General features: G+C 38.9%; 1 protein-coding gene across 1 annotated transcript in view; it reads right to left on the bottom strand.

The window, feature by feature from the left end:
* Window positions 1-16,579, bottom strand: part of SCARF2 (scavenger receptor class F member 2) — a 191,003-nt gene that overhangs the window by 81,186 nt on the left and 93,238 nt on the right. Inside the window, exons 3-5 of the mRNA XM_075214734.1 lie at window positions 11,520-11,621; window positions 2,404-2,923; window positions 990-1,208 (exon numbers count right to left, since the gene is read on the bottom strand). Coding sequence (XP_075070835.1) covers window positions 990-1,208; window positions 2,404-2,923; window positions 11,520-11,621 — 841 coding nt within the window. The remainder of the gene's footprint in view (window positions 1-989; window positions 1,209-2,403; window positions 2,924-11,519; window positions 11,622-16,579) is intronic.

Raw genomic sequence — 16,579 nt, forward strand, 5'->3', positions numbered from 1 at the left:
AGGGTATGCAGGTCGTGGTTCACCAAGACAGTCACCGGTGTAGCGATAGTGGTAGACAGGCGTAGTCAGGCAGTCCAGGTCAAAGCCAAACGAGTGATGCGGTACACAGGGAGGATCCAGAGAGAAGTCAGGTTAAGTCAAATAGTCAAACCAGCCGAGCAGCGAAGTACCAAAACGTAACACAGGAAAACGTTAACAGGAAGCCGAGTCAGAACCGAAGAACACAGGATCAGTAGTTCAGGAAGCGCTGGAGTATGAGTGAACCAAAACTCCGGCACCCTACAGGTGTTAGAGGGCGCTATATAAGCCATAAGATGCACCCTGATTGGCGGTCAGAGTGTCTGACCGCCGACAGGTGAGCGAAGGTAGTGTCCCGGTGCCTAGCAACGGGGCGCGGCTGAAATGAGCATGCGCACGAACAGCGTGCAGAGGAACAAGGAAGCCGACCGTTGCTAGGCAAAGGGACGCGGCTGCTGAGAGGGTGCAGGAGTCCGTCTCCTGCACCGCATCAGTGCAAAAACAGTGCCTGACATGGAAATCCTGGTTGTGCAGAAGTTGATGATTTAATACAATAAAGTGCTCAAACCCTAAACAAGCGCTCACTCTCCCCGGTATCCTTACATGCAACTTCAGGTTTATATTCAGTAGCAGTTGCCGCACTCATCACAAAAACAAAGAAATATAATGCTTAGAATAGGCTCAGGCACTGGGACTTTGAAGCACATGGAACAAACAGAAAAACTTTGAGTAGCCCGGCTACCTGATGAAAATATAATAGATCATTTTATTTGTTTCAGAAACTCAAGGTAAATGAGGAATATAATATGTAGTGTTACTGATTCTTAAAGGTTAATAATAGGTGTGGATTTTTAATATTTATTTTTCGATTTTTTTTATTTGTCCAACTTTAACAAGAAAGACAGTGCACTACAATATAATATATTTTAAAAAAAAACAACATTGTACAATAAAATAAAATATATACTTACCGATCACCTATCCAGCCAGGATTGCAGTGTGTGCACTTTCCATTAATGTGGTTACAAGTGTGTCCATCTTTGCACGGAGGACACATTTTCTCACATGCGTCGCCATAGAAACCATGGGCACAAGCTTGATCACACTTTATTCCATTCCAGCCTGGTTCACATGCAATGCACCTTCCATCTGCAATGGTACAAGGCTGCTGCTCTTTACACTGACCGCACCTGGATGAAAAGAACAAGAATTAAGAATTAATGTCCTTTAAATGGCCACGGTCAAAACTAAAAATACTGGTAACAACATATCCAGACTGCTGCTGTGAACTGGATGTGAAGAAGCAGAATTACTTAAAAATACCACCCTCAGGGGCATATTTAAGAAATCACGGTAGTGCACTATCGTGCACTTACCGTGTAAATTAGGCCACGATGTGTCCTACGCAAATTTATTAAAGGTGCATCGCAGCAGATATCATGGATATCTGCTGCTTTGCACTCCTTATCGTTTTTGCGAGCAGTCACCATTCAGCAGTATGGTGACTGCTCTGGCCGCAATCTAACAAGTTCCGACAAAATGTTTTTTTCGGGAACTTGTTGTGTCAATGTTAATGAAGCTGGCGTACATCATCCGAAATGTTGCTAAAACTTTTGTTCTTGGTTATGTCCAGCTCTGCTCCGGAGAGCAGAGCTGGACAGCGCATGTGCAGGGAGTGATCTTGTGATCCCTCCCTGTCACAGCCTCAAGCTCTCCGGACGGCACATGCGCAGTTGCATGAAGAACAGAAACTAAGCTAAGGAGGAGGAGATCGGAGACACCGCGTCCGAAGAGGCAGTGGTAAGTATGTTTTTTTTATCACAGAAACAGCAGTTTTTCGGTACTGCTGTTTCTGTGTTCCATTTTTCATAAATTTGAGAAATACATCACTCCTTATCCATGCGATAAGGATTGATAAGTATTTCTCGTTTTATCCCGATAAATGATAAATCTGCCCCTAAGTCTGTATAACTGTTTGCATTATATGCTTGGAAAGAGCTTGGCAGAATGGAGGGAAAAAGGGCAAAATATTATATAAAATAAGTAGACAAGCCAATTTTTACTGCTATTGACTTAAATATTACAAACACACCCAGTATAAACCTGCAAAAAGTACATATGTTATGTCAAATGACCACAAACAGTATTAAATTAAGTGCATGTATTATTCATTCAGAAATCATAAGTTGTTAGAATAGTCTATAATAGTGTTATGTCAGTCTACCAGTTATGTATTTAGTCTAATATTTAATTTTATTTCAGTACGTCCATAAATATTTGGGAAACACTGAATTAATAGAATATTTGCATTATGGGAGAGCTAGTTCAGCAACAGTTCAGTTGGGCCATCTGATTAATAAAAATAAAATACTGAAGTCTCCTCACCGTTTCTTACAGCCCTGTCCGTAAAGTCCAGCAGGACAAGGTTCACGGCAAAATTTGCCCCTGTAGCCAGGCTCACAAGTGCAGGATCCGTCCACAGAGTTACATTTCCCTTTAAAGCACTGGCATACTCTGTCACATCGGGGACCCCATAATCGGTCCCTGCACAGGCACCGACCGGTCATTTGATCACAAGGGGAATTGTTGCATGAGCACTGGTTGTTACAGCTCCGTGCCCACCATCCTGGCTGACAATTGCACCAGCCGGTGGCTTGGTCGCACTGTGAGTTGGTGCTACAATAGCAGGCATTTGAACATTGAGGTCCCCACCAGTTTGTTTCACAGGTACACTTTCCAGTCTCTTGATCACATTTGCCATGCTTGCAGAGGCAGGCGTTCTCGCAGTTTGGCCCCCATCGATTTGCATTGCATGTGCACTGTCCAATCACATCATCACATTGTCCATGAGGGTGGCAGGCACATTTTTCTTTACAGTCTGGACCCCAGAACTGCCTGGGACATTCTAGAATGCAAAACAGAACAGAGTATTAAAGAAATGTTACCTATTCATACATAAAGTCACATATCTTCAAAAAAACAGCAAGTCTATCAAATGAAATAAACTATGAACATAACAGGTGACATATATATATATATATATATATATTATATTTTCAGGCAATGCTCATATGTACTCTTTAATCTTGCTTTGATATCCAACTTATAATTAGCCTGATTAGCTCCATCAACTTAACAATCAGTCTTTGCTAAATAGAGCGTATCACTAACAAAATGAACACAAAAAAAACACAAATGCACAAACATTCAACACTATGTAAAATATAGTTTAAATCCCTTGCCATTAAATAAAAACTATATAAATATATTACATATAAAAGGATGTGTATTATTGTGATAGGTAATGTACCTACAAAAATTAAAGTGTATATACTTTGCTAAATATGTCCATCATTATCTTTTTTCACACTTTGTAGCAGCTTTTCTGACTGAGCAAACAGACAATTAGCAGCAGGTTTGTTTAAATGTGATTTGTGGATTCATATACAGGGCCAGAGTTGTCACAGCAGCTTAACTGAATGTAATGTCATCCTTTTAAAATTTATCAGATCCCATTGGGACACACTCCTAAAGACATGTAATTTGACTTCAGCTGTCTGCAATGGGGTGTTGTGATAATATTCCAGAAAACGTTGCATTGTTTTGAAGATTAGATTTTGCACTGCTAATGCAATTTACACATAACTCCACAGTTTTCAGTTTCTGTGCAATTATCACAAGGATTCAGGGATATTTGTACCTGGCAAAAGAAGCCAAACATGAACCACATTAGGTTGGTCCAAATTTAGGGACTATTGGTGTGACAAGGGTTGGGTGAAGTCAACATTTATCACAAAGTTCACTGCTTTTTGGCTGGGTATCATAAGAGATGCAGTTAGTCATTGGCTGAAGTGCTAATTGCCTACCCATGATTTACTAGTCTTAAAAGTTTTGAAGGAAATACTGGAAGAAAAACTTTCTGTCAGAGATTTAAAATGGCATTGACACTGTTTCTTTTTTAAAGAAAAATTAAAACAGATGCTCTAGAGACCCATGAAGTACAAATAATTGTTGGAGAACAAAATACATTGTATGGTCTGTGGCTCTTTATTTATTTCATCTTGCTTAAATATGATCTACAATCCAAACGGGATGCTTGTTTCTTTTCTACCTGTTTGATGCTTATTGGCTGATCTTGGATAATTGTCAAATGATTTATTTCATACACAAATAATAAGGATAGGCATTATAATTATAATTACATACACATACACTATATGGACAAAAGTATTTGGAAGCTTGACTATTACACCAGCAGGGACTGTAATTACATTGTTTTCAAATACATATACTTTAATATATAAGTTGATCCCCCTTTTGCAGCGATAACAGCTTCCACTCTTCTTGGAAGGTTTTCCACAAGATGTTGGACTGTTTCTGTGGGAATTTGTGCCCATTCATTCTGTAGAGTATTTATGAGATCAGGCACTGATGTTGGAGGAGAAGGTCTGGCTCGCAATCTCCGCTCTAGTTCATCCCAAAGGTGTTCGATGGTGTTGAGATCAGGGCTCTGTGTGGGCCAGTCAAGTTCTTCCACACCAAATTCATCAAACCATGTCTTTGTAGTCCTTGCTTTGTGCACTGGGGCATAGTCTTGTTGGAACAGAAAGGGACCTTCCCCGAACTGTTGCCACAAAGTTGGAAGCATAGTGTTGTCAAAAATGACTTGGTATGCTGAAGCATTAAGATTATCCTTCACTGGATATAAGGGGCCTAGCCCAAACCCTGAAAAAGAGCCCCATATCATTATGCCTCCTCCACCAAACTTCACATTTGGCATAATGCAGTAAGGTAGGTAACGTTTTCCTGGCATCCACCAAACCCAGACTCAAATTGACTGCCAAACAGAGAAGTGTGATTTGTCACTCCACAGAACCCGTTTCTACTGTTCCACACTCCAGTGTTGGTGTGCTTTACACCACTCCATTTGAGGCTTGGCTTTGGTCTTGGTGATGTGAGGCTTGCATGCAGCTGCTCAGCCATGGAAACCCATTCCATTAAGCTCCCGCCATACAGTTGGAAGATCAATACTCTTTAGCTATGGAATTAGCAGAGCTAACAGGTCTGTGCAAGAATATCTGGTTAATGGGGTGTTTGTAAATGTCAATGGAGTATGTGAAAATGCACTAGTATCTGTGCAATGGGGTGTGCACAAATAAGATATGTGTGCAGTGTCCTCTGTCCACTTAAAGTTGCACAAATGGCAATGCAGCTGTGAATGGGAAATGTCACTTCAGACTAGGTTTCTTTTTTTTAGTTAAAACTTAGACAATACTAGAGATGGGCGGGCTTGGTTCCCCGAGAACCGAACCCACCCGAACTTTGCCTATCCGAGAACCGAGCCGAGCAGGCTGGGTACTCTCCTGCCCGCTCAGAATCCGAATCGAGGCCGAACGTCATCGTGACGTCTTCGGATCTCTGGGCTCGGTTCTCGCGATACTTGAAAATTATAAATACCCGCCTCCACAGCAATCCATCGCCATTTCACAGAGGAAGAGAGCAGGGTGTAGTAACAGGCTGATTAGAGCAGGGACAGAGAATACAATTCTGATTACAATTCTGATAACAATTGATAAAGAAGAGAGGAGGATAGAGGAGTCTTTTTTTTTTCCCCAATATTTAGCACTCTCAAGTGCTTTTGGGGTGTCCCCCATTCTTTTGCATTAATATTTCTGGCTGTGAAAAGTACTATCTGTCAGCAGACTTAAAATATAATATTTAGCACTCCCAGCTGCTTTTGGGGTGTCCTCCATTCCTTTGCATTAATATTTCTGGCTGTCAAAAGTCCTATCTGTCAGCAGACTTAAAATATAATATTTAGCACTCCCAAGTGCTTTTATGGTGTCCCCCATTCTTTTGCATTAATATTTCTGGCTGTCAAAAGTCATATTTGTCAGCAGTATCTAAAACAATTTGTAGCACTACAAGTGCGTTGGGCTCATAATGGATTCTAAGCAGTCCACATATGAGCAGAATCAGCAACCAGGTTCTGTCACCAGTCCTGATGGTAGTGTTCCCAGTACGTCATCTGGGAATGGCAATGTCAAACTACACAGTCTTTTGAAATCAGTCAAAAAAACACACACCCAAAAATTTTTTACCGTGTTGAAGCGCAAAAGAAGTGTAACTGAGGAAAAGTTAAGTTCCGATAAAAAAAAATTGCCAACATGCCATTCTATACACGCAGTGGCAAAGAGAGAATGAGGCCTTCACCTTTGTCTATTAGTGGCAGATCAAAAAATGTTACCGAGCCTACAAGTGGTGCACAACTACTGTTACGCGTCAAAGCCGAGCTGCAAGATAACTGTAAGGCATTAGAGGATAATGTTTGCTCTGAATCACAAATGACACCAATCCCTGTGGAGAGTCCATCTAACAGTGGGATGTCTAATCGTGAGCATTCTGTTAGTGTACCCATAAAGAGGGACCCTTTCAGCAGTTCTGCTGATGTGTGCCTGAACAGCCCGAGTGTAGCCGGTGATACACAAATTGAGGATGCCACTTTGGAAATAGAAGAGGATGAGGGGGAGATTTGTGGAGGTGACGAGGGCGCTAATGAGGATGTTGATGAGGATAAGGTTGTTTGTGTCAGTCCTGCACCAGTGGCAGCAGTTCTGGCACGTGACAAGAAAAAGGCCATTGTCATGCCAGGTAATAAAAACCAAAAAATCCACTTCTTATGTGTGGAATTATTTCTACCTCAATCCAGACAACAACTATATAGCCATTTGTAGTCAAGCCACAGTCAGTCGAGGGAGGGACCTTAACCATCTTGGAACCTCGTCTATGTTTCGCCATTTGACGAGAGTTCATGGCAAAGTGTTAGGAAAAGCTGAAAGTTCTTCCAAAAAAATTACAAGCACTCCATCATCAGCTAGGACCCTCCACTCACCGACATCCCGACGGATACAAAATACACCCACCACACCATCCTCATCAATATCCTCAGTAGCGCTCGGAGTTAGCCCTGCATCCCAATTATTAAGGCTGGATGACTCCTGCACTATTATTGATTCCTCTGAAGAAAGCGTTAGTCCCACTGCTGCTGCTGTTGCTGCTGCTGGGGGTGAATCGCCAGCCCAGAGGAAGGTCAAGAAAAAGAGCATTCCTACATTTCAACAATTCACTGTGAAACAATCATTTGCTAGGGGACGCAAATATGACAGCAGTCACCCAGTCGCCAAGTGAATCACAGACGCCATGGCTGCCATGTTAGTGTTAGATCTGTGTCCAACATCCACAATAAACGCAGTTGGTTTTTCACAGTTAATTGAGGTTTTGTGTCCGTGTTACAGAATTCCATCGCAACACCATTTTTCCCGTAAAGCAATTCCACAACTATACCAAAAAGTGTGTACAAATGTAGAGAGTGCGCTGAAAAATACCATTCTGCCCACTGTCCACTTAACCACAGATATGTAGACAAGTGGAAGTGGTCAAACCAAAGACTATATGACTGTGACAGCCCACTGGGTTGGTCATTCACCTTCACCAGCAGCAGCATGTACACCACTACGTAACATTTGTCACAGGCAGGCCACTCTTTGTATCACTGGCTTCACTAACAGGCATACAGCTGACAATTTGTTACGCAAACTAAGAGATGTGATTGATATATGGCTTATACCACTTGGACTCTCCCCAGGATATGTCATTTCTGATAACGTCAACAATATAGTGCGGGCATTACAGCTGGATGATTTCCAGCACATTCACTGTTTTGCTCACACCATCAACTTGGTGGTGCAGAGCTTTCTACGAAATAACCGTGAGGTGCAGGAGATGCTTTCGGTGGCCCGTAAGATTTCAGGTCATTTCAGGCATTCAGCCACAGCATGTAGGAGATTGCAGCAGCTCCAAGAGCAGTTTAACTTGCCCTGCCACCAACTTAAGCAGGAGGTGGTAACTAGGTGGAATTCCACCCTGTACATGCTGCAGAGGATGGAGGAACAGCGCAAAGCCATCCAAGCGTATTGCACAAGCCATGACATTGGGAAAGGAGGGGGCATGTATTTCACTCTTGCACAGTGGGGAATCCTTTCAGTGCTGTGCAAGGTGCTGAAACCATTTGAAGTTGTGATGAGTGAAGTGAGTGCAGATTCTGCTAGTTTGAGCCAAGTCATTCCTTTAATAAGACTATTGGAAAAGCATGAAAGATGCAATTCCGCAAAGTATGTTGGCCTTGTCGATCAAGTACTTAATTCGCTTCACAATGATCCTTGAGTTATTAAGATCTTGAGCTCGGATCAGTACGTTTTGGCCACTGTGCTTGATCCAAGGTTTAAGACCTACATTGAGTCTTTGCTTCAAAATGAACGAGATGTGAACTTTTGCAAGGAGCTATTGCTCAGCAAGTTGTCCGCTGAACTGTGCCTTGGCTTGACGACATGTCCTCCTTCAGTTTCTCAAGCAGCTGCTGCTCGCAAAAAATTGAATTTTCCTAAAAAAAAGCAGGGAGGACGCAGAGGGCAGACTAGAACAGTTTAACATCTGGGCTGGTTTGAAGGATTTTTCGAAAAAATGTGTGACCTTGCCCATAACTCCATCCAATATGAGTATTAACATGCAAAGGATGGTGGAGGATTACTTTCAAGAGGTAATTGATATTGAAATGTCAGAAAGTCCCTTTTCTTACTGGGAAGAAAAGCAGGCCATTTGGAAACCCATGTACAAACTTGCTTTGCAATACTTAAGCTGCCCACCCTCCAGTGTGTACTCTGAACAAGTGTTCAGCATAGCAGGGAACTTAGTCAGTGATTGCCGTAGAAGGTTACTTCCCAAAAATGTGGAGAAAATGATGTTTATAAAAATGAACTACATCTTCCACGAGGAAGGCCTTCACCATCCAAGACATCCATGCACTGACTGTTCTTTAATGGCGGATTCAAGCGGCGATAAATTGATAGTCTGTGATGATGACGTACACACTGATGAGGGTGAGGATGAAGCTGAAGATGATGATGATAACATCTTTTTAAAACGTTCTATGTAAGTGTAGGGTGCAATCTACCCCCAAAGAGGAAAGGGACTTGGGGCATTTTCATATCATGTACCGTCTTGAAAGACTGATGTTTGGGCATTTTCTCCTTAAGGGGAGGGTGTCATACACAGAGTGACCCCAAACTGTTTTTGTCCATTTCTCTTAATATTGTACAGTCTATAACGGCTGAATTTTTTGGTATTTTATACAAGTGGAGGGGGCCTAGAGAGACAGAAACCAAACTGCCTTTGTCCATTTCTTTACATATTTAAGTAAAAGTGTAGGGTGTAATATACATCCAAAGACGATGGCTGCATTGCCAATATTCATAGATAGAGAGGAAGACAATCTGGTTTGTGTGTAGAATTAATGAAGGCCTACCAGGAATGAAACTGTTTTTTGGATAATTTATTAGCTTTACATTACTTATCCTAGAAACAAGTGGAGCACTAAATTTGGTTATTTTAGGCCTAAAAACATTGATTTTTAATCAAAATAGCAAAACAAAACCAAACAAAACCAAAACCAAAACACAAAGGTAATCCAGATCCAAAACCAAAAACAAAACCAAAACATGGGGGTCAGTGAGCATCTCTAGACAATACTAGAAGCAAGTAATTGCTGCATATTATTTTACATGAGTTTGAGTGCTAAATAATATACATACTGTAAATAATCAATAGGGCATTTTGATCCGGCTGTTAATAACTTTTTAGATGCACTCATAATTTTATTCTCTTTTTCCTTTTCAATGAAGTATCTTTCAAGAAATAATTTTTTTTAAAAAGGAAATCAATTTGCACAGAAACTGCAAAGAGCAATGCATGATGTACAGCGGACTATAAAATGCATGAAAGCGTCTTCTATTTCCATTGCCCTTGGCAATGCAATATTTCGTTAGTCTATAACCACTGATTAACTACAACCAATTTATCATAATTGTATTTTATATTCAGTTTTATTTAAAACTACTTTTATCAAAATTATGCAGTGTTAAGGATAAGCGCTGACAACAACTGTCTTTTTGTTTTGTATACATATATGGGCATTTATATTGCCATGCAGCTGGTACAAGATATAATATGGGATATACTGAGCACGTGCTTATTTCTTCTCTGGATGTGTGAAGGAATACCTTGAGATGGCTATGTAGATAGTTTATTTTATTTATGCGTGTATAGTATAGGTAGATAAGTAGGTTAGTTAGTCATTATCAATCATTGGTGTTTAATTAGGTCAGTTATAGGTTAGTTAAGAAAGATTAGAGTATGGTTTTTATAAGGGTTAGGGGCATGAACAAGACTGGCAATCAGCTGGTCAATGTTCCATTGTTTGGGGCTATTAACTGAATATGGGACTGAGTTTGGGGAGAAAGGCTATTTATTAAATGTGAATATTAATTATTTAATGCCAGAAATGGTTGTGGGAAAGGGTTATATTTATTAAACGTAAATGTTATTTAATTTATTGCATGGACTGTTTAGAGGAATGGAAATAGGTTTATTTATTAAAATGGCAATACTATTAATTCAATTGTGGGGCTGGTTGGAGCGAAATAGGTCTATTTATTAAATGTGATTACTATTATTTTAGCGTTGTGGGTGGAGGGAGGCCTAATTATAAAATGTGGGTACTGTTGATTTAAAACCGTGGCTTGTTCGAGTTTTTCAAAATCTCATGTACCCATTTTTTTTCCAAATAGAACAGGTAAGAAAGAGCAGGACAGTCTGCCAACTGTCCTGAATCTGGTGGGGCAGTCCTGAATTTGGGTGACTGTCTCACTTATTCAGGATTTGATCCAACAACAAGGACAGTTGGGAGGTATGTCCTGATTCACACTGTACTGCTCGTGAAGGCAGAACTGTGTGCATCTAACAGTAGTGCACACAGTATTGCTTGTGTATTGTCTAAAATTTGTCTAAAATGATAATCATGTTATACTAAAGGGCTCCCTTGTCTTAAAGTGCTCCAGACCCCCCAGAGCCTTAATCCAGCTGTGGGCCAGGGTGTCAGATTGACACTCGGTGCTCCGCTCAAGCCCTTATGCTGGCAAAAACATCAGTTTTTTTAAAGCAAAATGTCTTTTTGCACTTTTATATAATCTATTGTTATAATATAATATAAATATAATATATACTCCATTATAATCAGCCAGATATGCAAAGAAAACAATGCTGTTTGGGGAGGGAACATATAAAATAAAATGCAACATAAAGTGAGGTTTATTTTTTATTGTATCATTTATTTTTATGATTTATAATAATAAAGTACTGCTGGGTTAAGCAACACTAAAACCATGAAAGTAGTAAGCACCTGGTGAACTGTGGCTGTGCAAGTTAGCAACAAATATTTTGCCTTAATGCAAACTGCTCAAATTTTGCAAGTTTTTTTGTCAATATACAGAAAAATGTATCAAAATCGCTGAATGTAAGGTGGAAATTCACATTTTGCGGTACAAATACATGCAGTAAGATAATCAGGAGATACAATATCAATGTTCTGAGGAATGTACAATGCTTACTTGTTTCACAATTTGCACCAAAGTATCCATGGCGACAGCGACATTCATTCGGCCTGACACAGACCTCATTCTCCTTACAGGTGAAGTTGCCTTCACAAAGAGCTAGAGAAAAATAAAAATGAAAATTATGTTATAAAGGGGTTACAATATATATTACCATCATTATGTAAAATCTAGTTAATGTAAACTATGGCTGTTTTTTGTGTACTAAAAGGACTCACACATAATTAATAGGAAACAGACTTCACGAAAAACAGACAGATTTGTAGTGCTCTTGAGCTCTCTAATGATAAGACAGTTGAGACATCTCGTGGAACAATGTAGTAGACTATGAAAAGATGGCTGCCAGCCAGTGTGTATAGATATCCATCCTCAATGGCCTTGGTTGCTAACTCGTACATAACTCTTAATTTATTTAATTTTAGCTATACTTTCTTGTTAATTGCATTTGAAAGATTGTAGAATAGTTTAGGTATTTTTGCATATTTACATATCATTTAAGCTCTTTCTGAAAAAACCCTCTGTGAAACAGCCTGTTTTGCCACAAAATTCGTTTTACATAAAATTGCAACAATTCTCTCCATTACTACCAGTAAATAATTTAGGTACCTTGAGACACATTTCTTGTATATTTTATTTCTAGCCAGATAAAGGTATCACATTAACGCCACCTTTGTTTATTTTTATTTTTACAATACAACCTTACATGTCATTGCTTCTTATGTTCTAACACCTCTAAAGCATTGTTTTGCCATATTGTTTGTTTTCAAAATGTTCAACTTAGCAACTATGTTCTTTGTTAGTTTCCTTTACAAATATTCCCTAACTTAAAATAAAATTTGCTGAAAAAGAATAGAAGGTATTAAACATACAGCCAAAGGTAATGTGTGGCGTTCAAAATATTTGGCATAAACCTATTGTAATGTGCACACAAAAGTTACAAACTACAGGGCAGATTGTTGTAACTTGTAACTTCCGCCATACCCTTTGTTTTTTTGTCTCATTTTGTCTGCCTTGTCTGTTCTTTTTTTAAGTATGTCCTGTTTTATGTATGTCGTTGTCTTCCCTACTGTACAGTGCTGCAGAGCACTCTGGCGTCTTATAAATCTACGATGATAACAATAATAATAATAATAATAATAATAATAACTTGGACTCATCTGGCAAGCTAACATTGGTGGTTCAAAAACAAAATTGCCTCTCTGATTGACTTGGATTTATTCAGAGAAGTTACAACTATTTCCTGGATATATTGCAATCAAATGCTACTGCATTTGCATTATTTTGTTAGTTTTCTGCTAGCATTAGCAGCTGACTGCTCTATTTGATGATTGTGAGCCATTTTAAAGGACTGGGTAATTCTTGGCCAAAGAAGGCAGCACCTGATTGGATGTTAGTTGATCAATCCCATCCTGTCCTCTTTATCCTGGAACACCTTGCCTATTCAGATGTCTACCAGCTGAATGTTTTAAAATAGGGCAATGTGGTATTAATACCAAGGGGTGGGGGTAGAGGGTGTCCAGACTGTAAACCAAAACACCAGAACCGTCAATGAAGAGCCAACAGCTGAACATTTGAAAGTGCATCAAGAGTGTGGATGGGCTCTGTAATAAACTCTTGTACCACCCTAAATTTTCACATAACCGTGTTTAGCCAACTTAAATAATCTTTACCATGTGCATGCATTAAATTAATATCGTATTAGATGCTAAAAGTGGCTGTATTATGTCTATCATTATTTAAGAACAGATAAAGTATGTCAAACTAACAAAGTTCATACATTTAATGTGCTTATGTTCTTCACTGTAATACATAGGTATCTATTAAATAAAGAAAATACAAAAACTATATTTTCCATGGCACAAATGTAATGGATAATGTATAGGGACCAGTATGTATATTGGTAGCAAATAGTAGATTCTAGGAAAGGTGTTGGAAGATGGTAAAACTCATTATAATACCATTAAGTACAAGAACTTGTTCAAAGGGAATACAAGAACATTCTTTAATATACAGTATCAAGGAAAAAAGCACATTGGATTATTCACAGTAAATATTGGGTGTTTTATTAGACTGTTACAAGAGGATTTATTGTCTGTGCATAATAAAAAGGCTATTCAGCACTAGGTTCTATACCAGAAATTTAATATTCAGTCTAAAGATATAGAGGGTGCAATCTCCAGAAATATAATTTCCAGATATAGTCCCAGCATATCTTGCCAGATTTTGGCTGGTTATCTACTGGCAAAGCATCCTGGCTCTTGTGGTTTCACAAGACCTGTATAGCCACAGTTTGCTCAGGCCTGATAAACACTGTAGTTGTCCTAATGAGTGTGACTGGATCACTTATAAATAGCTTTTTTTGTGGCTGTATCATGTAGAAATAATTTATTGTAGAAATGTATTTCAATCAGAGTTGCTGGCACCACTGTATAATACATTTTGTATGGAAGTATCATTGTTTGGGAAGTCTGTTTGCTGATAGCAGGAAATGCCAAGTAAGTCTTTATGTGAAGTGACAAACACCTGTTTAGCCTGTATACGCAGTAGGGGGCCGCTGCCTGGCTGTCTGGCGTGGCTGCATTTCAGATAATGCAAGCATCAAGTTTTAGCACATAACAGAGTAGTGTAAATATTGTTAGCTTTGCATTGCATGTAAATCCATGTTTGGAAAACATATATCAGATCCTGATACTAAAATTAACTCAAGACCTCAGGGGGCTGGCTTACCCTGTGAGGCTGTGTCCATACTGTATAAAAAAAGAGACTTTGTACACTGAAATATATCATCGTTCTTGTTCCATTTGACCTGATTACTGGTACCTTCATTCAGTGTGACTGCAAATAAACATCACTTGCTTCAAAGACCTGCTTGAAAACATCTTCCATGATGAAAATCCTGTGACCTACAGATTAGACTCAAAATGTAATCTGTTTACGGCTGTCTGAGGTTTGGACCCAGCTTCCCAGCTCTGCCCGCTAACCAGCAGCTCTGGCCAGTGTGATAGGCCAGGGGGATCCATACACAGCAACCCTGATCCATAGTAAGCGGTCAAGGGTACCAGCCCAAATGTACCAGCGAGGGAGTACCCTAGCAGTGACAGTTACCCAGAAGGAACCTGGCACTGGATGCCGGTAAGGAGTCCAGTGGTGGCAGCATTTGTAAGCCCCTCCTACTGCGGTTAGAGGGCGCATTTGGGATAACGAAAGGGAAAGGTGGCAAAGTAAGCCCAGTCGGTTCCCAGCAACAACAGACAGGGAGGCATAGGTGGTCTATTCTGTCACAATGACTCTTTAGAGATTCTGAAAGTGAATATGTCTGTCATTGTCCCTACCAAATGAAACTCCAATACACTCTGTCCTTAATCAACAGGTTCAGCAATATATAGCGTTAGATGTCCGATCACTGTAGTGTTTTAGCCTTTATATTCTTGTATATGTGTCTATAAGGAACTACATGTGATGTGACATTATGAATGGCATAATTGTGTTATTTTTCATGTTATTTTATAAATGGCATCAACTGAAAATCTTAGTTAAATAACCTTAAGTTTCAATCAATCAGCTCTATGTCAATCATAAGGTCACGATATCTATAATTTTGTGAGGCCTGATACTGTATATTAACTAGTCAGTATATATAAGATATGAGAAGACACACGTGGACATTGCAGAAAGGTTTAGGATTCTATGAAACATCAACTATCAGGAAACAGCTGTGGATGATGTCACAAGTAAGACCTAAAAGGAAATTGGGTAACACAATTGCATTAAAAAAAACGTCTAGGGTCAATACAATAAATGATAATAAAGATGAAGGCATTGGTTTACAGTGGATTAATTACTTATCGCATTGTGTGCTGTTTTCGTCTCTTATGTGTTTGCACAAGGCGTTAATTTGATTTGTAATATGTCACACATACACTTTAAAATCTTTGGAATAGGTGCTAAAGACATTATAAAAATAAACCAGTTTGTGCAAGCATGCACAGAATACAGCCAGATTGATTTAATGTTGCTATGGATTATTAAAAATCAATTGATAAATATCTGTCTTGTTAATTGTTGACTCTCAATAGTTAATGTATTAGTTTCTTTTTTTTATCTTCCAACCGATAATCCATTACTGACTATCTACATGGTTTATACAGATACAGCTTTCAGGGGTAGTTTTTATACAAAGCCATTAGTTTAGGTACATCCTCTGCTGCATATGAGGCAATGCTACAAATTTACATGGCGACAGGCTGCCTCAGCTAACAGACCACTCTCAATACATAAATAGCTTTTGCTTATCACCATCTCCTCTAAAAAGGTCATGCTGTGCACATGCAATCAAATATTGGGTACAAAAATAAGTTAAAAGTAGAGTCAATTAATAAGTCTTTTGGTCTGGAATTCAACAGCTGTGAACATTATAATCCATTATTCTTATTTCTATAGTTAAGGGTGGCTGGATGTTTCTACACCTGGAATACAATCTAAAAATATAATAGTAAGTGTACTATAAGACGTTTGTCAATTGCATTTTGGTTCACCATCTGTGTTCAGGGCTTGCTGTTCGCCATTCATGTTTGCCGCTTGTGTTAAAAAAAAAAAATTATTTTAAGCAACAATTCCACATAGAAGTTTTTTTTTCTTTAAATAAGTATTTTTAAGCATGTATCTCTTAAGAAGCAAACCAAGGAAAAATCGTAATTATGAAGCTTTTTCTTATAGCCTGCCACAGTGACTTATGTGAAAAAAAGCACATCTCATTTTTTTCACAGAATTGCTGCTTTAAATATTTTGTTTAAATGATTAAAATATTTAGAATTTCTTTTCAAATTTGAACTGTGAAAACTTTGTATGAAGTTCACTGTTCACATTCAAGGTTCACCATTTGGACCATTAAAAACTATTAAAACTTTTAAGCTCAGAGGGTTTGCAAGCAAGTGTTACTGGCACATTCATGTGCGAACTAGGTCAAACGTTCTTGACCAGGCTGGTCAAACCTAATCAACTTCTCAAATTTTGCTATTTTTTTTATCAATCAGTAATTCAATAAATTCCAGAAAACT

This window comes from Mixophyes fleayi, chromosome 1 (assembly GCF_038048845.1).
Source record: "Mixophyes fleayi isolate aMixFle1 chromosome 1, aMixFle1.hap1, whole genome shotgun sequence".
Taxonomy (NCBI): Eukaryota; Metazoa; Chordata; class Amphibia; order Anura; family Limnodynastidae; genus Mixophyes; species Mixophyes fleayi.